Consider the following 23,658-nt stretch of genomic DNA (forward strand, 5'->3'; position numbering starts at 1 on the left):
CCTCCGTGAAGAAAATCACGGACTCCTACCTATAAGTTATACTTCTATGTATTTATATAATTCTACAGATGATTTATTGATTTTTTTTATTTTTCCATGATTTCTTTATTTAAGATATGTAGCGTGAAGCAGTGGTCTTAAGTTGTCCGTGTTCTCTGTGAATGGCGCACTTGTCCAGTGTTTTCTAATATATTGTTCGGAGGTAGTCGAGGCGTTGTAGGGACTGAAGCCTGGTTTATACTCTGCCGTGTGACGGTGTTGTGCGCTAAAAATAGCCGACCTACAAGCTCAAAATCTTCGGTGTGCGACACCGTCGTACGACGGAGTATACATGTTTAGTTTGTCAGGCTGTGTCACGGGGTTCTGTGACGCGTCGTGGTCGATTCCGCAGCGCGACGCCACTAAACGAAAGCAAGCTAGTGACTAACGTTCATGTGACGTGTGTCCCCTCCCCCCCCCTGAGGCCCCGCCTCCCCTGAGGCCCCGCCTCCCCATGTCCTGTGCTCAGAAGAGAACTCGTTTTGAATATTATCGTCACCTGTTAACACTTGACTCGTGCTGTTTTTTTTGTGAGGGTTGTGTTCCGTTTTATATGTTTGAACACTGTTACTTTGTACTGTGCTGTGTCTTTGTTTTTGTAAAAAACAAACAAAAAAATAATCATATTTATTTCACTATTTTTGTAGACAAATAACTATTTGATTTTGATTGTATTTTTCTATTTAAATATTATATGTTTCTCCCGACCCACCCAACCCCTAACCCAGCTCCACGCTACATTATGTCCAAAAAGCTAATGGTTCTGTTCAAAAACAAAGAATCATATCATTCATATTTTAATAATATATGGAAACATTTTATTTAGCTGTACAATTTGGTCAAACAGTTTTGGTTTTAGTACAATTACACGTTTAACCACTTAAGCCCTATTTCGAAACAAGCTAAAAAATAGCCCCATGTACACACACGACACGTCACTAATATGCGACGCGTTGTGTGCTTGTATATGAGCTATTTTAGCTTGTTTTGACCATTTCTTTGCCTAAACGGCTCGCCCCAAAAATAGGGACGCCAGGATGAAAGTGGTTAATTTGAAGGAAGGAAAAGCATTGAAGGTTCTAGTATTTTTCATGGAAGACACTTGAGATTTCCCCCCCCAGTCGCATCAAAGGCCCTCGCTGGCCGGTCCTCAACGATGCTCTGAAAACTTGAATATAATAACACATTTTGAAAGGCTGTCTAACCTCGAATCTGTGTTGTGACGTGCAATACTGTTTCTAATGTTTGTATAATAATTAAAAAAAAGAAGTTAAGAATTACAGTGTAAACCTTTTTAAATGCAGATTTTATTTTTTTCATTGCATATTTTGCAGATTTCTGATCCCACGGTGTCATTTTTTACTGTCAGAAAAAAGAAACCCCTTTTTTTCATTGCAACTATTTTTAAATCCAGATATCTTTGTACTGATGTAAATGATTGTAGTTATTTTGAATAGTGTTTTGCTAACAAAAGGAGAGACTTTTTCATGCATATTTCTATTTCATTTCACTTTGTTTTATCCTGTATTTTTATTTCGTTTACTAGTAGCAGAGTTCTTGGAATATTTTTTTCATATTAAATGTCATTGGTATTATTTTGTATTTTTATGTGGAAATACAGTATATATAGTTTTAAGATGCTAATTGCTAAGATATTATTTTGAGTTGGAATTATTTTTAAAGCTAAATATTTGTAATATTATTGTTAAAGTAACTAATTTCTAAATCAGAGTTTGTGTATAGATTCACAAAAGCGGTTTATGAGGTGTTCAGATTGTAATTATTACTGAATGGTTCTTTGATATGCAAAATTAATATCATTGTTGATTTTTATTTTTGTTGGTTTTGTATTTAAATGGGGTGTTGATTACAAACTTTTTGTTTTTCCTTTCACTTCCTGAATAAAGACCCATTCTGTTTGGACACAACATGGCTGACGCCTGGCTTTCCTGTTCTGGTGCTGTTAGAGTTAGCGGCTTACGTTTACTCATGTGCTCATGAAGACCTGAAGTTCAGATTCTACATAATGTCTTCTAAATTCCAACAGTTTTTTTGAAAAAACCTATGTTGCTATATGAGTTATCAAACTTATTCATGTCAAGGACCCCAAAATGTATTTGACCGCGGATCTCAAAATATGTTGTTCCAGGGACCCCCACAAGCGAAGATTTGAGTCTGAGTTTGAGAGCGAAGAATGTTCGCTTTAAAAATATACATATTCAAAGATTTGCACACATTTTCTCGATTTAAAAAAAATAGCAGATCTACAAGCTCGTAGCGTGGCACTCGGTGCCGTGCTATGAGCTTGTAGATCTGCTATTTTTGAATAGCCAAAGTGTAAAATAATGCTTTTTAGATCAAATCTAAAAATGACACTATGCGTTCCAGGTCTTAAAGGGTCAAAGCGCTTTAGGACACTTCTGGGGTCATTTAAACTTCTACTCTGGCTTTTGTGAGCACCCCAGACAGTTTTTAAGTTACTTGATTCAATATGTAGATATCTGATATTCATTTCATCAGACCATTACAACGTCAAAGACTCATTGAAAAACACACATCCCTGTTTCTGGTGACTGATATTGTGCGTGAGGGGGCTGTGTTTTAAAAAAACATATATTATTATTATACATTAAGCTACCCAGCAGAACATGAATTCGTTAAATCAGCCTCACCTTCACCAGCTAAAACATGAAAGTGATGAAAACATGAATGTATTACGTATTACCATCCAATAGATTGTGTCACTTCCTAATAAGGAGGTGATGTTTTGTGCTTTAGATAATTAAGGCCAAAGGTCGCAACTAATCCTTCTCAAATGTCTGGCCAAGAACTGAGTGTGTGTAGAGAGGAGGAAGTCAGGGCTGCTGACCTGTGCGATTATTTCTAAAAGCAGACGTCATGACGATAAACAGACCACCCAGAGACAAACCAAATGCTCTCTTTTTTTCACTTAGAGTTGTGTGTGTGTAAGCAAAACAATTAGATCTGTCCTCCTAACCTCACAACCAAACATAATGTTAGGTTTGTCCCCATCTAGGGAACAATTGTCAGAATTACAACTGAAATCAGTTTGATATAACCACTACAATCAGTCCTTTTGAATGTGAAACCAGCAAGTATTAAAATATATATACTAGCTGCAATCTGGGACTTATTTTAATCAATAAAACGCTATTTTAAACAATCTGTATGATTAATATTTATTATCTATATAGCTAGCCTGAAGTTCTTAAAGCAACACTATGTAACTTTCCTCTTCTACCCCGGATTCGAACCTGGTTTCTAAGTGCTGAAATGTTTACCATTGAGCTAATAGAGCCTGCCTGCTTGCTCAGGGGATAAATTCAATATTGACCATCAAACATTTGTGTCAGATCCTGTGTCTAGGACAAGTGAGACATGACCTTTGACACGATCTAAATGTCTAGAAGAACAGGGAGATAAAATACAACCACCCCCATTGTAGAAGTTATATTGTATTAACATACTCTATGTTCCCCAGCATCCTTATTATGGGGAAGGCTTTTGCAGAAAATAGCCGATCGACGCAACGCGCTGCGACGCGTTGTGAGCTTGTCGATCTGCTATTTTCAACGAAAGCTTTCCCCACAATAACAGAAAACAGAAAATACACTAGTATAGAGCCCTGAGGGACACCGGCGGGTCAACCATATAGGGTTTAAGTGGTTAAGTGCAATATCTCCCCTGGCCTGGTCAAGCAGGATCGCATCTTGTCTGAGTCGGTGGAAATGTGATCTCTCTCTCATGGGAGACTGGGGTTCCAATGCCAGCTAGGACATAAAAGCTATGGATGGCAGCTTTGATGTCATTGAATTGCCAATTAGATTGCTAATCTAATTAAATTATTTTAACGTGAATACATGATATTACAGCCACTGACTGACTGTTAGAGTTGTTCAGTCTCTCAGCGGGTGACTCACACAGTGAGCATCTTGATGTAATAATATTATGGTCCAGAGTCCATTCTTCACCCATCAGCTGGTCACACTGACCCTCAGTGTTAAATGTAACTCTGAGAGTGTACAGATGGAGCCATATAAATAAAGGAGGTTTTGCAGTGGCCCCCGAGGGGAAATTACATCGCTACTTTGCTTCTGGAGAAGTTTATGAGGCAGGCGGAGACGAGGGAGTGGATTTGGGGGAGAAGAAGAGAGAGGGAGGGACGGAGGCAATGGTGGAAAGTAACTAAATACATTTACTTAAGTACTGTAGTTAAGCACAGTTCAGAGGGACCTTTATTTGAGTATTTCCTCCTTTTTTTCTTTTTTTTTACTTTATACTTATACTCCACTTCATCTTAGGGGCAAATATTGTGTTTTGACAGCATTGGTTGCTGTGCAGATTTAGATGATTATTAATACAAAACATAAACAATGATGTATTAGGTGACATATAGGTTAAGAGATCCAGCAGCACAACAAAACCATCCCCACCTTTACCAGCTGTAACATTAAAATGGTGAACACATGAATGCATTACAAATTACAATCCAATCATGAGATTGTGAAATGGGACATTCCGCATAATGAGTACTCTATAGTATTGGTATTGTAATTATTGTTAATTATGTTTTGAAGCCAATACTTTCGCACTTTAACACAAACTAAATGTTGAATTCAGGACTTCTGCATTGTGGTATTGCTACTTAGCCTATACATGCCCTGCAAAGTCAAAGTGCAGTAACTACAGTTTTGGAGACGTTGATTGATTTATTTGTCTCAAAGGTCAAATCAGCCTCCATGATTTTGGGGATGTTGATGTTGATGTTGATAAACATTTACCTCATGAATAGAATATAACTGTAACAGAGAGAGGTCCTCTGTTACTTATGTTTGAGATAACCCTCATGTATTGAATGATATTTGCACAGTTCACCTTGCAGTGCAATATGGAGAGAGTGCAATATGTTTGTAGTGTGAGGTTTTATTGTTGAGGTTGATTGAATGCTCAACGGTACCTGTTTGTTGCCAGCATGATTGGGCTGGACCATATCAGGATAACAGAGGGGGGGTTATGATGTGATGTGTGTTTGCAATTGCTAATATTTATGTTGTAGTAGAATCATTATTGGTGTAGTTCATGGAGTTTTAATTGATGTTATGAGAGTTAATGTTATCTGTATTTATGTATGTGTATTATTCGGTAATCTACCCCTTGACATGGTTGAGTTCAAACTAATTGCCTCCAGCTGAGTATAAAAGCTGCCAGCCACACACCACCATGTCACCTGTGTGGAGAGCTGCCTGTGTTCATGTATTTGTTGTCTTGTCGGTGAAACAATCAGAATAAATACACCTTTTTTGTTGCACCCTATCAAGGCCTCTGTACTAACTCCAACAGCAAGTCGGGCGTTATATAATTTATACACCGATAACCCATTTGGCTGGCCCGTTGAATAATTTTAAACTTAAGCCTTTATACTGCACTTTGTCTTTGTAGGGGCAGTGTAATCACGTAAAAAATCTGAATACTTCTTCCACCACTGGAGGGAGGGAAGGAGAGGTGAATGGATGGAGGGAGGGAGAGAGAGAGAGGGAGGGAGGGAGGGAGGGAGGGATGGATAGATGGAGGGACTCCAGAGAAACTGCTGTTACATTACAAGACCGCTGACAGCGACACAGCAGCTGAGAGCTCTGCAGGCAGTGAGAGCACACACACACACACACACACACACACACATACACACACACACACACACACACACACACACACACACACACACACACACACACACACACACACACACACACACACACACACACACACACAGATGTTTGTGGAGGACGCACACACAGCGAGGAGACCAGAAGAAGGAGAATTAGAAGAACACAAGACAAAGAGCATGTTAGCCAAGGACCTGGACTCACCAGCAGGACTGAAGACCTGAACACCTTCTGCTCTGACAGCTGTGGGGCATAACTCACATCAAGCTCTCTGCCAAGACTAGTGTTGGGTAAGAACATTATGAGCCACTCACTGTGCATGTGCATCAGTCTTTTTGATGTAATAAGTGCATTATTAGTTTGTTTAATATGAAGAATAATTGTTGTGATAAGTGCTCTAATCTATATACCCACATAGTTTAGCAGGTGAATGGCTTGTATACACAGTAGAATTCTTAGTGTTTATTTATCTGTTTGTAATTCTACATGTGGTTATACGGGTCCATTTGGTTACATTTGTACACTCCCAGAGTTAGATTAACCCTCAGGATTTTACTGTGCATTATGTGTGTGTATGTGTGCATGTTTCTAAGTACTGCTTTTAGTGAACAAACTAATATACAGAAGAAATGGATGAAATGGCATGATGAAACAAAAGGAAAGAAGCAAATATGAATCTCTAAAGCCCTTATTTAGTTTTTAGTTTTATTAACAACTTTAATCTAATGCAAACTTTAAGCAAATGCAAACCTGCGTCCAAACTACAGCAACATGCAGTTACATTGTGTGTGTGTGTGTGTGTGTGTGTGTGTGTGTGTGTGTGTGTGTGTGTGTGTGTGTGTGTGTGTGTGTGTGTGTGCGTGTGCGTGCGTGTGCGTGTGTCTCCTCCATGGTGAGATGTTTGATGATAGCTCTTTACCCATGATGACATCATGCCTGTAAGGGAAAGGGCGGGCGGGGATTCGCTCTCTCTCTCTCTCTCTCTCTCTCTCTCTCTCTCTCTCTCTCTCTCTCTCTCTCTCTCTCTCTCTGTCAGTCTCCATGGTCAGGTCATCACCCTCACATGGAAAACATGTTCCACCATATGAACACTTGTCCTTCTATAGCCTCCTCACTGACAACGTCTGTTTCAGCCCGAGGCCTCCGCTTGTTCCCAACAGCATAGTGTGTGTGCGTGTGTGTGTGTGTGTGTGTGTGTGTGTGTGTGTGTGTGTGTGTGTGTGTGCGTGCGTGCGTGCGTGCGTGCGGCCGTGCGGCCGTGTGCGTGTGTCTTCATGTCTGTGTATTGCCTCAAGCTCATATTTGTCCTGCCTACTTATTACAGAATCTCTAGTATTTCAAGAGGGAGATTATTTCACCAACCGCTCAGCGCCAAATGTCTTGTGTAAACTGCCAGTAGACCCGCCGGGATGCACCTAAATGTTTTCATATTGTTTAATTCAGTCAATGGCAGTGGGACGGGGCTGAAAAGTTCTGCCCAAATATGGAGTAATATGTCATACTGGAGGTATGTGATAGATGACTGACATCAAAGACATTAGTTGGGGGAGATTCAGCATGCAATCCTCTGAGTGCATGAACCTCTCTAGTCTGTGTATAGCTTATGTTTGTTATCTGAGTGCAAACATACTATTTGATGAGCACCGACTCCCTTTAATGGAGCAGAGCTGAATGAACGATGTCTGTGTCAGTATAAGGGGTTCATATAACGTATAGCAGAATAACATAAGTACGACCTCATGTTTAGGAAGAGAAATGCACGGCCCCCTTCACACTGACACACATATTCCTACACCCCCTCACTAAGGGCAGATGTACGAACAGATGTTTAAAGCCAACATTCACACGCCCACGTATGTACAAAATCACACAGGGACATTTTATTTAACTCTTAGAGCATAAATTGACTTACTTCCAAGATATTTTTTTGGGCATTTCTGCTTCATATCGACCACTCAGCTTCAATCTGGGAATCCATTCACAAAAGAAGAAATGAGGATCTGTGTTTTCTTTGCTGCACAGCGGAATCTGTGTTGAGAGATTACCCCAACATTGACCCGTTTGACTATGCAAGAGCAAACGTGCAAATAAACGTTCAAGAGGTGCTAACAACAACAATACATTATAACAAGATGATAATAGTGATCGTCATTATTATAATGTACATTAGGGCAGTAAACTGTGAGCAAATCTACAAGGGGGCATTTACAGATTGAGTGCAGTTTTGTTTTTGTTAATTGTTTAGTCCTTCAAATATCTAACAGCCTCAAGGAAAAAACTCTCGCTGAGCCTTGAGACCCGAGCTTTGAACATGTATTAAGAGCCGCTCACACAAGTACTATAACAATAACTATAACTATGACTATAACTATAACTGTAACTATAACTATAACGATAATTATATCTATATCTATATCTATATACTGTATCTTTCACCCTTGTATTTGTTATAGTTGTGGTGTGAACTCTGCCCTCCACTTCAGTCAGAATGATTTTTAAAACTAGATCTTTATAGTTACAGTGCTTGGTGTTATGTTAACGGCCATTTAAACATGCTTGACAACTTAGTGATCATTTTTCTCTGTATTATTTTGTCTTTAAGAGATTACCTTCATAAGGAACCATTACACATAGGGGTTTTCAGCACCCTCACACAGTAATTATGAATGCATATCGATGGTGCTGTAATTAGTTATTGAACTAACCGTTCTGCATGATATCTGAGGGAAATAAGACTTTCCCTTTCGTTGATAGATTTTATCACTGTCTAGAGGTTGACCTGGTGGTCTCCAGGTCATTATCTCCAGCTTCTATAAAGCCTATTATACCTAAAGGTGCATGCAGGGGTCACGCACCCAAAATAGCAGATCTAGAAGCTCACAACACGTTGCACTGCGACACACTGTGAGCTTGTAGATCGGCTATTTTCAATTAGCAACAATTATCTATAGTTTGAACCAGGCTTAGGGAGGTGGCTTGTCCCTTCACAGCCATGTTATGATCAATCAATCAATTGTGTTCCAGCTTGGATCAGTCTAACCAACACAGTAGGTTTCTAAGGTTCTAATTAGCAGTATCATAATGAAAACTCACTTTTTTCAAGGTTTTACGCAAGAAATAGGATGACATTTCTTTATACATAATTATCGTTTTTCTTTATATAAATGTTATATTATCATTAAACTGAGTATTTTCACACTGAGACACACTGTGAGCTTGTAGATCGGCTGTTTTCAATGAGCGATCTAAGATGAATGTCCATCTAAGTTTAAACCAGGCTTAGGGAGTTGGCTTGTCCCTTCACAGGCAAACCTTTATCCTCAATCTCGGATCTCTGGCCGATCTTTGGCGAGTATTGAATTAAAACACAGCCCCATGGAGAAGGTTTTTATGGGTCAGATACAGTAGTGAACGTGAGCTGGTCTCTGTGTTTATCTATGTCTGTCTGCCGAACGCTCCGCTGGTTCCTGATTAAAGTTCCCCTGACATGACTGTGCTGGCTGTGATGTCACGGCTCAGGAATGCGTTGGCAAAATGAGACTTGGAAGAGGAGCCAAGTGTTTCATCTGAGGGCCTCTTGACAGGCCATTCTGTGGGACGACAGAGCATCAGCGTGTGTGTGTGTGTGTGTGTGTGTGTGTGTGTGTGTGTGTGTGTGTGTGTGTGTGTGTGTGTGTGTGTGTGTGTGTGTGTGTGTGTGTGTGTGTGTGTGTGTGTGTGTGTGTGTGTGTGTGTGTGTGTGTGTGTGTGTGTGTGTGTGTGTGCGTGCGTGTCTTTGCGTATGAGGGACATAAACTAGATTATGATCGTCTCATGATTAAGAGGCACATCTTGTTTCGTTCTACATTCTATGATCACAAGTCAGGCTCAACGGGATTCACACTTTTCTGTTTGAGATAAGAACCGTGTTTTGTGGGCCAATGAAAAATCCTATTAAAGCTGCAGTCTGTCCCTTAATATGGTAACTCCTTTGGGTTATTGTTTTGTAACTATAATACATTTCGTACATCATTTGTCCTACATTGAACCCATAGGAGCAGTGGGGAAGTATCATTAATACATCACCCCCAGGGAACAGTTACAGGCTAAGTTTCTATCTTAGGGACACCTCGACACATAGACTGGGGGCCGGGGGATGAACCGGGGGCCCTTCTGTTTACAAGTCCACCTCTCAACACCAATGGTTCTCAAACTTTTTTCTGACAAGGAAAAATTATTCAAACATTATATGAATTATGATTATACGAAGTGACACGCTGTGAGCTTGTAAATCTGCTATTTTTGAATAGCCAACATATAAATGGATAAAGTTGTTCATATGATTGTGATGCAATATTAACTACTTTTGCTGGGGACCCCCTGGACCCCACTTTGAGAACCAATTCATTCAGCTATGGCCGCCCCATATAGGCCTACTATCCGGAGTTTGAACCCTGGTCCTCCGTGCAAAAGCTTAGAAATGTTAACTGTTGAGCTATAGCAGGAACGGTAATGCACTGCTGACCGTCCGGAAACAAAGTTAAAAAGAAGGAAAAGCAGTCACACACTCTCTACGGCTCCATATGTAGTGATTTATTTGATTCACGTTTCGGCCTGTTGGGGTCAGGGGGCCTGGATAGAATGAAAAACGGATATGGCTTTTTTGTTTTTTGAACTTGGAGTAGAAAAGGAATTATCCATAGGCCCCCTGACCTGTTGGCCTTCCTAACATTTTATTCACCAAAAAAAAGGTTATGAATTGCAGCTTTAAGTTCCTGTTTATCTGAACTCATTCCTCACTTTCTGGCTCTGCAGAGAGTTTGTCTGACTCTGGAGGACATGGTTTAGTCTTCCTTTCTAATCTGATTTCAGGATTATAAACTGGGCTCTCGCTCAAATCAAACTTTTCTTATTGTGAGGAAAACTTCCTGGTCTGTGTAACCTATGTGTCTAAACACATCATGGATCTTCTTAAAAGCATGTCAGTCGTTGTCAACCACTTCTTAAGCCCTCATTTATCCTTTGGGCTGTATTCGAAAATAGACGATCTACAAGCTCACAACGCTTTCGTGCCGCGAGAGGCATTGTGAGCTTGTAGATCGGCTGGCAATTGTAAAAATCGTGAAAAATCTGAAAATGTTTGCCTACAGTATAATGACAGGCCTAAAATAAGGAAGGTAGGTTTAAGCACTTAAACCCCAGCACTCATATTATGGGGAAAACCTTCGCAGAAAATAGCAGATCTACTTGTAGATCGGCTAATTTTAGCAAAGATATTTAATGTGGAGCAGAGAAAAAAAAAGCCACTAGTATAGAGCCATGAGGGACTCCCCTCAATCAACTATCCACAAGTTTCCTGGGGCGTTGTGCGGGCATCACTTCCTGTCGATTTGATCAGGTATGGGTGCATCCACACATGAGATGCAAGTTGACGCTCGGAAGTCGGAAGTCCCATCCACTCCCATGTTATAAGAACAAACGGAAATACCGCCCCGATGCGCGTCTGAAAAGCATATCCGGGTTCCGGTTTTCCTTAAGTAACGGTTTCCTTGTGTGGATGCACCCTATCAGGGATCAAATCGACGGGAAGTGATGCCCACAATGCCCTAGGAAACTTGTGGATAGGGTTTAAATGGTTCTCTAAGGTCTTGTTCTCTCTTGGCCTCATGCAGCAGACCTGAGGATGTGGACCCTGATGGGAGCGGTGTGTCTATGCCACTGCGTCTTTGGACAGCTGTTGGAGGCCAGGGGGAATAAAGGATCCGCCGCCATCCCGCGTCTGATCTGCAGCGTCCCGGGGACCCCCGGCACGCCGGGCAAAACGGGACCCAGCGGCACCCCGGGGGGCGACGGGAACGTGGGCATCCCGGGGAGAGACGGGAGAGACGGCAGGAAGGGCGAAAAGGGAGAAAGGGGAGAAACAGGTATCAGATAAACCAGTGGGTTCTTGAACTATTTCATGTCAAGCACCCCCAAATTGAAATATTTGACCATGGACCCTCGTCTGATTTTTTTTTGTGCCAGGGACATTTTAAAAAAATCAAAATTATTCAGAATTTCCCAATCATTTTTGTGATTTTTAAGATGTTCTTCCAAAATAGCAGATGTACACACTGTGAGCTTTCAATAGCAAACGTATGAATGGATAAAGTGGCTAAAATTATTGTGATGCTGTATTAACACATTTTGCAGGAGACCCTTTGGAACGAGTCGTGTGGTCCAAGGACCCCTGGGGGTCCCTGGGCCTGGACCACACGACCCATATAATCACGTTCAACCTTCAAAATAGTGCTGCAGCATATTGTTTGTGTTAAGTGGAAAGGTTGGACTGTGCCAGCCACCATAAAGCGGAGCCTTGCATAAACTTGAAACGGTTCCCAGATCTTTTAAAGGTCATATCCTACCATCTGCAACATAGCCATCCTGCCACATAGTGAAAGTATGACGTCTTATCAGGCCTGTATACCTGCATGTGTCTCAGTCCAAATCCATGCTTTCAGTCATGCCTTCCAAACACATCATAAAAAAGGGACGTCAGCAACAATTTATACATTTTTATGTTTGGAAAACGACTGAAAGCATGGATTTTGATTGAGACACATGCAGCTATAGGCTTGCACTATTTTAAAATGTTTTTTAAATTGTTATAAAAAGGGACGTACAAGGTTTCCCCCGACGGCAACAATTTATACACTTTTACACAATTTTACATTTTAAAATAGTGAAACTAGCCGATCTACAAGTTCAGTTCTGAGCTTGTAGATCTGCTATTTTCACAATGTTTGTGCGACTCTCTTGTATGATAAAGTAGGGCATTCATTTGCAAAAAGAATATGGAGAAAATATATGGACTTGTCTAACGTGCTATCTAAGTTACATTTTAGCCTTTGCAGGATTATGCAAAGACTAAAATGTAACTTACAGTAGATAGCATGTGTTATGTAGACAGATAGGTCATTGTTGACCTGGCATCCTATAGTTTCAATGTAGACTGATGATAGGTTCTTGGTTTTATTTTTATGCATTTGATGTATTATGATGTATTATGATGTATTATGATGTATTATGATGTATTATGATGTATTATCTTGTGTCCTTGCTTACTGTAAATCACTCTGGATTCAGAGCGTCTGCTAAATGCCTAAACCGTAAACTGTAGATAAGAGGTTTCTGCCGACAGTGACGAAATTGATCAAAGGTTCAGGGTTTGGTGCTGGTTCTGAGGATCTGATTGCTTTTTGAGTTGAATCATGGCCTAGATATTTCACATGGGCAAAGCTGCCATGAAGGTCCTGAACTCTTCAGCAGAACAAAGGGTAAATCACTGGCTGTGTTGCTCTTAGCCAAGAGAGACAGTCCCATCTATCATCACCGTCTCAAGTTGAATACATGTCTCGCAGTCACCCGATAAACGTCATGTACAACAGTACCTGTGTTTTCCATGATGTGTGGAAATCGGAATTTCACATTCGACCCGACATGCAGCAACGTGCTTTTACTCTATGACACACGCACGCACCATGCACACGCACACATGCATGCACGCCTGCACGCACACACACACACACACGCACACACACACACACACACACACACACACACACACACACACACACACACACACACACACACACACACACACACACACACACACACACACACACACACACACACACACACTTCTAGACAAACTGTTCTTTATCAGCATGCAGGCGTGATTACTGTTTCATCGCCTGAGGCTACGTTTGTTGCTTGGTTGAATGCGTTTGGCGGAATGTAGGTAGTTTGATTTCATACTAATAGGGCCTGTTGGCCTAAATGACTGACGCCCTGCTCCAAGAGTGACATAATGCCTGACATCTGGTCTAAAGCTGCGATCCGCAACTTATTTTATTGAATGAAACATTATTTTAACTACCATCCATATGGTAGAGTATGTTAACAAGTACATCTGTGTGGTAGAGTATGTTAATACAATACATCTGCAGTGGTAGGTGGTCTCCTCCTACTCTTGCATCCTACTCTACTTGTCAACCAGTAGGTTGACAAGTAGTACTGCCTTAAGCTCAAAAGCGCAATAGCTCCCCTGACCAACTAGGGACTGACTCTTGGATTGAGCGGTACACCTGGATTCCAATCCCAGGTAAAAAATACAAGTTATCATGGCAACTTTAACCACTTGAACCCCCGCGTCCATATTCTGGGGGCAAACATTAGCTAAAAATAGATGATCTATAGCTCACAACACGACGGCTTGTGAGCTTGTAGATCGGTTATTGTTGGCGAGATTTGGTGTAGACGGAGAAAGGTACAGGGCCGACTCAGGTCCAGTTTACTTCAGTAAATCTAGAGGGTTTAAGTGCTCAGTGTCTGTTAATCCTAATCCTTAAATGGTAGGGTTGCACAAAGGCCAAACAAAGCCTGCAGGATACACAAAGGCAGTCAAGAATAACTGACCTGCACAAAGGTTCACAGAGGACATACAGTAACTTTAATAACAGGTATCTGACTGTATCAACTACCACTTAAAGCGTGTCAGCCAGGGACGCTCGGGTGGCACAGGGGTAAAGTGCCTGCCCACCACCGCGGAGGTTGTGGGTTCGAATCCACAGTGATGGTACATCCGGCATGGTCGAGCGTCTACACACGAAAACAATTGGCCCGTGTTCAGGGGAGGGTGATATTTGTCACTGCATGTGATACTACGGGCTGAGGCGGCACCTGTCAGGAGGGAGTGTTGGTCGGGAGGAGTAGAACGAAGGCTCTACGTCCTCCTGGTGGGGGCTCCTCGCTGGCAGGTGAGTCAGTAGGATACGACACAGAAATGTGTGTGGGGAGGAATCAGTTGGCATAACGACTAAATTGGGGAGAAAAAAGGGGTAAAAAAGCTAAAAAGGCTGCCATTTCAGCACCCTCTCTCTCTCAATCTCTCTCTCCCTCTTTCAGGGCTCAAGGGGAAGGTGGGCCCGACCGGTAAGATTGGCCTGCGAGGCACCCGCGGCCCCGGGGGCAAGCTGGGCCCCTCCGGAGAGAACGGAGACGTGGGTCCGTCCGGTGCCCCGGGGCAGCACGGCGAGAAGGGCGACAAGGGCGGACGAGGCCCACCGGGCACGGCGGGCGTCTGCCGATGCGGCAGCCTGGTGCCCAAGGCGGCCTTCTCCGTGGGCATCACCAGCAGCTACCCGCAGGAGAAGGTCCCCATCCGGTTCAACAAGGTGCTGCTCAACGAGGGCGGCCACTACAACCCGCTGACGGGCAAGTTCATCTGTGCCTACCCGGGCATCTACTACTTCTCCTACGACATCACGCTGGCCAACAAGCACCTGGCCATCGGCCTGGTGCATAACGGCCAGTACCGCATCAAGACCTTCGACGCCAACACGGGGAACCACGACGTGGCGTCGGGCTCCACCGCCATGTACCTGAACCCCGAGGACGAGGTGTGGCTGGAGATCTTCTTCCAGGACCAGAACGGCCTGTTCGCCGACCCGGGCTGGGCCGACAGCCTGTTCAATGGCTTCCTGCTCTACGCCGATACCAACTATCTGGACTCGCTAGCAGAGGACTACGCATAGCAAGCGACTTTAACTGTGTTACACTAACGGTAGCTCTATTGTAAAATTGCATTTTTTTAAATAGTTAAAGGGATATTTCACTTTCAAATACAATAAACCAGGGGTCTTCAACAGGGGGTCCGGGACCCCTAGAGGGTCCTCAGAGCTACTATAGGGGGTCCACCAAATCTTTGTGTGATAGGATTTCGTTTTTTTACATTAACCACTTGAACCCTAGAATTCCTTTTCTGAGGGTAACATTAGCCGAAAATAGCAGATCTGCTATTTTTGGCAAAGAGGCTATAGGTGTAGAGGGGAAAAAGAGCAGACTAAGTAAAAAAAAAAGTAATCTGAAACACAATTTTATACAATATAGAGTAGGGGGTCCCTGCTTCATCTCTTTCTCAGCTAGGTGGTCCTTGGCCTGAAAACATTGAAGACCCCTGCAATAAACATTAAAGAAATAAAAAATAAATGAAAAAAGTAGCCTAAAGGGAAAATCACGGCCCCCTCATGCATTAGAGGGACATTCTAATGCGTGAGGGGGCCGTGCTTTTTCCATTACTTTTTTCATTTATTTTTCATATATTTTTTCACGTTTATTTTATTTGAAAGTGAAATATCCCTTTAATGTATACATACTGTATGTGTGATTTAAAATATATTTTATGTAAATACCCTTCTAGGTTTTTTCACTTTTGTGTGTGTGTGTGTGTGTGTGTGTGTGTGTGTGTGTGTGTGTGTGTGTGTGTGTGTGTGTGTGTGTGTGTGTGTGTGTGTGTGTGTGTGTGTGTGCCCCTCACGAAGGTGTTGCAAGAAAAATAAATCGAGCGGAATAAATCTGTTGAGTCTTTTTCTAGAAATGTGCTTCTTGGAACTTCGAGTGGGGACTTTTCATGGTTGCAATGCCAAGTGTCAGCAGATGACAAATGATTATTTTTATAAGATTGATTTTAAACTGATATTCTGCAGCCAAAAGACATTACATTGTTAAGTGATTATGAAATACTATTACAACAACTCAGACACAGAAGTTCATTTTAATTAGGAAGCCAAGTTTTATGAATAGAACCAGTAATAGGCAACATTAACACGGTGACCCTGAGAACACAGGGCACCATTCATTTTTTTATACATTTATTTTACAAACGAGGGGCCACATACATATAATAATTACGTTATTACATTCAAGGCCTAATATTTCTACAAATGCTACTTAATTGCTACAAAACTATGATAGCCAGTGATTTTGGGGATACACAAGAAGTTGAAGGGTAAATTTAGTTGATAATGATGTCTGCTGTGCATGTTAAAAAAAATGATGTAAAGCTACTTTACATCATTTGAGCCAACCATTTTATATTTCTATATATTTTTTTTTTAATCAAAGAGGTTGGGTGTAAAGGGAAAAAGGAGCAGACCAAGTACAAAGCCAAAGGTCAAATTGACCAAGTATTGAGGGTGTATGTCTGGAATAAACAAAACACATACAGGGTTAATGTGCCCACTAGACCCTAAGGGTCATTGATTAGATGGATTCACAATGCTCACAAATACAATGTTACTTGTCAGTGAATACAAATTAAGTACCATAAAATGATAAACAAACAAGTATTATAAAGAATGTGTATGCAACCTTTTTGACATTTAGTACCATTTTGTTGTTGTTTTAATTTTAACTTTGTTGTCTTTTATATCAACCTATTAGGGGCTAAAATAAAGATTGATTGAAGTTAGCCCGTATAAAAAAGGTTTGCATTTGCGTGCAACTTATGAAGCTCCACTTTTTTCAATCTAAAATACAATGAATGAGGGTTTGGAATGACTACATTTGGATTTATGTACAGTATATGTACTGTATATGAAATTTAGCTAGAATAATGATCAAATTAATTATGAATACCTCCTCATCTTCTCATTACTATTATTAGTGAAGCCAAACAGTACATTTTACCAGTAAAGACCAAAGTCAGAGTCAACATTATCAACAATATACAGAGAGACATCCTTCCAAAACTTGTTAGTGTGTATGGGTACAATTCCAAAATAAGCGCAGTATTGTCTTATGAAGCTCCTCGGCCACCGTACTCAGCGAGCCTATGACGTCATGATGTTGGCAGATGATTGACAGTCCTTCAGACCAATGATAATCCAGAGAAGAGACACCATGTTTGGTTGCATCCACACACACGAGTTGTTTATAAGCGTTACTAGGCAGCAGGCAGATCATAATAACGGTAAGCTCTTTACAATACAATTACTGTCTCTAATGTTACACTGTGTTATTATAGGGTCCCGTTTCAAACAGGTCCACAACAATGTGACTCTGTTAGTCTATAAGCTCTGTAATGATGGAGTCTAGACAGACACATGTGTTTATAGCTTCATATTCACTCTATTTACAGCAGTGGTTCTCAAACTTTTTCATGTCAAGGTCCCCCAAATTGACACTTATTAGCCCGCGGGGACCCCCATTTCAAAAGATATACCAGGGACCCCCATAAGAGAAGATTTTGTACGGCTCTAGCAGTGATTCTCAACCATTTTAATTTCAAGGACCCCCAGTTTGATATGCATTAGGGCTACAGACCCCCATTTAATGGCATTTATATCACTTGGACCGCAATTTATATTGTAAAATCTATGTTAATGTAAATCTGAGAGTGTACAAATGGAACCAAATGGACCCGTTAGGGTCCATTTGGTTCCATTTGTACACTCTCAGAGTTACAGACCCATAAGGGTCCATTTGGTGCCTAATCTATCATTTTGCTGGGGACCCCCTGGAACCCCCTCAAGGACCCCTGGGGGTCCCCGGACCCCACTTTGAGAACCAATGGTCTAGACAGATAGATCATGTGTTTTATAGCTTCATATTAGCTCTAATACAACATAATAAGCTTTGTGTTTGGTTCTTACATCGTTTCACTGAGATCTATTATTTAGACCAGGGGTCTTCAACGTTTTCAGACCAATAAGGACCCCTTGGCTGAGAGAGAGATGAAGCAGGGACCCCCACTACATATTGTATAACATTGTGTTGTAAATTAAACATTTTCATACATTTCTTAGACAGCTTCATAGACTTTGAGAGCACTGTCATCAGTGTATGATCGATTAATGTGTATTTTCAGACATATAACCACTTGAACGGTCAATATTTAGTCTTTTTTCCCCCTCTACATCAAACCTCTTTGCAGATCTACAAGCAGAGCTTGTAGATCTGCTATTTTTGGCTAAAGTTCCAGTCAGAATAGGGATGCTTGGGTTCAAGTGGTTCATGTAAAAAACATGATCCTATCACACAAAGATTTGGCGGCCCCCCTGTAGTAACTCTGGGGACCCCCTAGTAACTAAAGTTTTCAAATAATTGTAGTGGAGTAAAAGTACAATATTTGCCTCTGAGATGTAGCGGAGTAGGAAAAAAAAGTACTGAAATTTGGAAGTACTCCAGTAAAGTAAAAACACCTCAGAATTGTACTTAAGTACAGTATTTGAGTACATGTACTACACCACTGGTTACATTTGCACATTATCAGAGTTACAGATGGATAAATGAAGGAAAACAGGATTTTACTGTGTATATTATTATTCACATTACAGAGAAACTACCTGCTTGAAGGAAAGGATATCATGTATGTTACATGAACATGGACCCGTGGATGTAGAAGTGGACCTCAATTTCATCTCAACTTCTTGCCATCATCTTTTGCCATGGCCTCCTCGAGGTATATGATGATCTCTTTTAGCGGTCTGGTGTAGCAGATGAAAAACATGTCAATCTAAGCTAAAGTGTTGCATTTTTTATCTTTTGGAGTGCCGCTATTTCCACTTTTCTGGTGTTTTGTATTGTATGTGTTCCCATTCTATTAGTTAATGAGACCCATCAAGAAAGATGAATAGATAGATAGATGGATAGACGGATGGAATCCGCTGCTACAGTTATAGTGCATTCACACATAGACACAGAGAGCTAAAAACATTACAAGTAAAAAAGTGGTACATCATATAAAATATAATTTCCACACAATGGCTTGCATCCTCACATTTAAAAAGATATTCTACATGCCCTCCTCTCACCTTTGTTGTTCCAGGGACATTGGAGAAAGACTGCGTAAGAAACATCGCAACTTGCAAGACTCTTTAAAGAACAGAGATGAGGGGGACACGCAGGTAAAGTGAAATAATGTCATATATTTTTACATCACACCTTGTTGTCACTGTACGCCCGCAGTGAACCTGCAAATGATGCGTGTACAATGAACAGCCCTGCATAGTAAAATCCTGAGTGTTAATTTATCCATTTGAAACTCTGAGAGTGTACAAATGTACAAAATTAGTACACTTTCAGAGTTAAACAAACTCTTAACTTCTTAACTTAACTTAACTTAACTTAACTTAACTTGATTGTCACATCACAGGTTTTACAGGTGTAAAACAGTGAGTGGAATTCTTCTTGCACAAGCTCCCATCTTTTGTAGTTTTCAGGGAAGAATTATAGGAATACAAGGAAAGAACAAGAAAAAGGTCAGATATTCAAATAATCCTGATATGAGCGCAGCGAAATATATACCGTACATATACAAGGAGGTCAGATATTCCCCCAAAAAAGGATCTTAGGATTTTACTGTGTGTCTTACAAGTCAGGCAGCCAATAACAGGAGACTTGCCAGACAAGACCCAACATGACCTATGGGTGTTCTACACACACTCACACCCACCCACACACACACACACACACACACACACACACACACACACACACACACACACACACACACACATGCAGGGAGAGAGGCCAACAATGCAGTAAATGTAAGCTTTATAATCCACCTGGTACTAGGCTCTGGTTCCAGCTAGCAGGCTGAGAGAGGACAGAAGACACACTACAATGGAGGTTGGTGTCTCTCTTCCCCAATGGAGCTTGTAGACTCACTGTAGTAGTGTTGCTGTGTTCTGTCTGTGTGCTGCTGTGCTCTATTCACACTGCTGCCTCCATCATGCTCACAGTGCTTCTCCTCGCCTGGCAAGCTGTTGCTCTACTCAGCACGGACTATTGTGTCCTTTTGAAGCAAAGATCTCTTTCTCACGACTGCATTTAGAATGGCCAAACAAATGCTAATGCTAGCAGTGTGGCTGCACCCTGTTTGTAGGGAAGTGTTGGTGCCATTTAAAACAAATATCTGTGTGTGTGTGTGTGTGTGTGTGTGTGTGTGTGTGTGTGTGTGTGTGTGTGTGTGTGTGTGTGTGTGTGTGTGTGTGTGTGCGTGTGCGTGTGCGTGTGCGTGTGCGTGTGTGTGTCACCAGGAGCTCACAGGTGGTGAGGAAGACCCCGGAGATACACTGAAACACAAGCTAAAGGCTCAGAGGCAGAAGAGAAAGAAGAAGGTACAATTCCACCTCCTCCCCTCTTATCTTCTCTACCTGTTTAAAGGAGAAGTTCACCCCAATACTTATTTTCTATCAATTACACACCCCATGAAGACTGAATTCATGGAGATTTTTTTATTTTTGTCTTTTGACTCTTTGAGTCTCCTACCGGACACATTGCATCTTTCCGCCGGTCATCAAAATATTGACTTGAATGCGACAAAAACAAAACAATCTCCACTAATTCAATGCTTCATGGGGTTTGTAATTGATATAAAATAAGATTTCTTGGGGATGAACTACTCCTTTAAACATGACCTTGTGTCAATGTGTCAGATGATGTTGGTCAATGTAAGGTTTTTTTATGGTGTTTTATGATTGTGATGTATGTTTTTTTTTATGTTTGCTGATGTAATGTTTGAGGCATTTAAGGAATTTGATGTATCTTGCAGTGTCAGATTTTAATAAATGACATTATAAGAATATTTCATTTGGACTTTTATCCCTCAGCTCCTGGAGCAGTCTTCTACCCAGGACTCCCACGAGGACAACGTGCAGGAGATCAGCGGAGAAGGGAGATCAGCAGAGAGACCAGCGGTCCTGTCTAGACCTCCGGCTGGCTCCCACAGAGGTGGGCCTTCATATTGTCACAGTCGGGGGGAAACTTGTATGTCAAAAACATTAACTTTTCAGCAAAAGGAGCGGAAATGTTCAGAAATAGTGAAAATTGCAGATCGCATTGTGAGCTTGTAGATCGTCTATTTTCACTACTTTTGCCTGACTCTCTTGTACGACGAAGTAGGCCATTAAAAGACGAAAAAACACGAATAGTGGAAATTTTCACATACAAGGTTTCTGCACGACTACGACGCTATCCTGTCTAAACCCTCCTCTCTCTCCATGTGGCGTAGCACTGATCGTTACTGATGGTAATATACAAGTCATGAACAGGAGTAAACAGTCGTTTCATGAAACCCTTTGGTCCTCCAGGTCTCCCCCCGTTGCGTCGTCAGGCCTCAGCCACCCCAGACTCGTCAGAGGGACCCCTGCAGACCCCCGGCTCCAGCCGTTCAGACCACACCATGAGACAGCGCATGAGAGAGAAGATGAGAGCAGCCAGAGTAAAGACCCACTTCTCTTAAGAGGATGTTTTGTGTCCATTCATTACTAAACACGCAGGAATGAATTGAAGATCTGCTATTTATTTTCACTCTATGCCGTACAACAAAGCATATGGAGCTTAAGTGGTTCATAAGATGGTAAAGGACATCTTGAATCTACCTGATGTAGAATCAAGGCAAGGCGGGGCACGGTGGCGCAGTCGGCAGCGCTGTCGCCTCACAGCTAGTAGGTCCTGGGTTCGATTCCCGCCGGGGACGCTGTGGGCACTGGGGGTGTGTCTTCTCCTCCGCGTCACCAGCGCCCATACCCTAGGTGGGGTTGGCGAAAGGGCCTACTCTGTGTGGAGTTTGCATGTTCTCCCCGTGTCTCCTAGGGTAGTTAATACCCTCACAAAAACATGTAGTAATCCTGGTCACTATACCACCTCCCCCTGGTCAGCCGGGGTGCCTGATGGAGGGGAAGGGAACTGGTTGGAATAACGTGTTCCTTCCACGCGCTACGTCCAACCAGGGAAACTCCCCCCTGTCAGGTGACAAGAAGGTCAGTTGGCTCTCATGCATTGAAGGAGGCATGAGCTCGGCCCTGGCCTCCCTAGGCTGGTGGGGGGAGTGTAGTGCCCAGGATCACTTAGCAAATTGGCACCGGGTGAAAAAAAAATAAAAATCGTGGGATAAAAATTATAGAAAAAAAAAAAGAATCAAGGTAAGGCGGTGAAATAATGTCATAATATCATAATACATGTTTTTCTTTTATATCTCCCAGTCCAAAGCTGAGAGCATCCTGCAGCAGGACCCTCCCACTCAGGAGAGACCCAGTCGTCTGCAGACCCTCCGAGACAGAGACACTCTCACCAGGTTTGACAGAGAGGTGAGAGAGGTGAGCCTTCAAGGGTTATTATTTACCCTCTGTAATCAAATGGATCCAATTCATAGAATTTTCAAGGCGATTGCAGGAGTAACCTAATCTGTGTATACTATACACTGATAGTATTTAGTATTTTGTCCCTACACGCTCACTGTTGACTCATTCCCAATGTTTCTACAGGCTGACACTGACAGGCCGGAAGGAAATGACGTCCCATTTGCTGTCAGCACCAGGGCCAAATACCGCGAGGCGACGAGACGTGTGAGGCTTAAACACCAAAAATAATAACAAGCTGCTGTCTATTTATTTACTAAATAAATGACATAACAAAGTGTTTTTCTGACGTAGGCGGAAACGGGCCTACCGACCGCGGAAGAGGCATTCAACTTCTTCACATTCAACTTCGACCCAGAGACTCCCGAGGAGAGTGACAGTGTCTTCAGAAAAGGGAAGAAACATTCAAGACACGCTTCAGAGGACGGAGACGAAAGCGGAGATGGAGAGACGGAGGTGGAACGCCATGCTGAAAGAGACCGACGAGGCGACAGCGAGGGAGAGGACACCCAGCAGCAGGTTAGATGCAAAAAACATATGATGAAATAAAACGCATAACGTGAAGACTTGAACTCAGTCCACACAGGATGTTCTTGATGACTGATTTCAGTTGGTCACTAACCACCTAAGCCATTTTTTACACTTTCATGTTGTGAGCTTGTAGGTAGGGCTGTCACAAGTTGAGGATTAATTATCACTCAAATAATTGCGATTAACGATTTAATTGTGTTTCTGTCGTTGAAAATTAATGGAACATTATGAATAAAAAAAATATTTCTGTTTGGCTTTTTAGCTTTAGTAAACAAAAGTTGCACAGGGCAGATATGACAAACGACACATATTTAATTAGTTTATACTAAAAAATAAACATTAATAGTGGAAATAGCAGATCTATAAGCTCAAAACGCGTCGCATAGCGGCGCGTTTTGAGCTTACAGATCGGCTATTTTTGCCTTTTTAAAAAAAATATGATTCTTTTTAACATGGAATTG

General features: G+C 41.8%; 2 protein-coding genes across 2 annotated transcripts in view; both read left to right on the plus strand.

The window, feature by feature from the left end:
* Positions 1-5,777: 5,777 nt before the first annotated feature.
* c1qtnf7 (C1q and TNF related 7) lies at positions 5,778-15,492 on the plus strand. The gene is made up of 3 exons (XM_084066905.1): positions 5,778-6,013; positions 11,375-11,626; positions 14,649-15,492. The coding sequence occupies exons 2-3, from the start codon at positions 11,386-11,388 to the stop codon at positions 15,275-15,277; spliced, it is 870 nt and encodes a 289-aa protein (XP_083923031.1). The 5' UTR covers positions 5,778-6,013; positions 11,375-11,385; the 3' UTR covers positions 15,278-15,492.
* Positions 15,493-17,468: 1,976 nt separating this feature from the next.
* Positions 17,469-23,658, plus strand: part of cc2d2a (coiled-coil and C2 domain containing 2A) — a 52,007-nt gene continuing 45,817 nt past the window's right edge. The window contains exons 1-10 of the mRNA XM_084066431.1: positions 17,469-17,493; positions 18,860-18,984; positions 19,351-19,429; positions 20,100-20,153; positions 20,564-20,644; positions 21,137-21,257; positions 21,617-21,747; positions 22,511-22,615; positions 22,793-22,873; positions 22,961-23,185. Of these exons, the coding sequence (XP_083922557.1) occupies positions 18,971-18,984; positions 19,351-19,429; positions 20,100-20,153; positions 20,564-20,644; positions 21,137-21,257; positions 21,617-21,747; positions 22,511-22,615; positions 22,793-22,873; positions 22,961-23,185 (891 nt within the window). The 5' untranslated portion in view covers positions 17,469-17,493; positions 18,860-18,970. The remainder of the gene's footprint in view (positions 17,494-18,859; positions 18,985-19,350; positions 19,430-20,099; positions 20,154-20,563; positions 20,645-21,136; positions 21,258-21,616; positions 21,748-22,510; positions 22,616-22,792; positions 22,874-22,960; positions 23,186-23,658) is intronic.

The sequence above is a fragment of the Gymnoscopelus microlampas genome (genome assembly GCF_963454915.1).
Source record: "Gymnoscopelus microlampas genome assembly, chromosome: 9".
Taxonomy (NCBI): domain Eukaryota; kingdom Metazoa; phylum Chordata; class Actinopteri; order Myctophiformes; family Myctophidae; genus Gymnoscopelus; species Gymnoscopelus microlampas.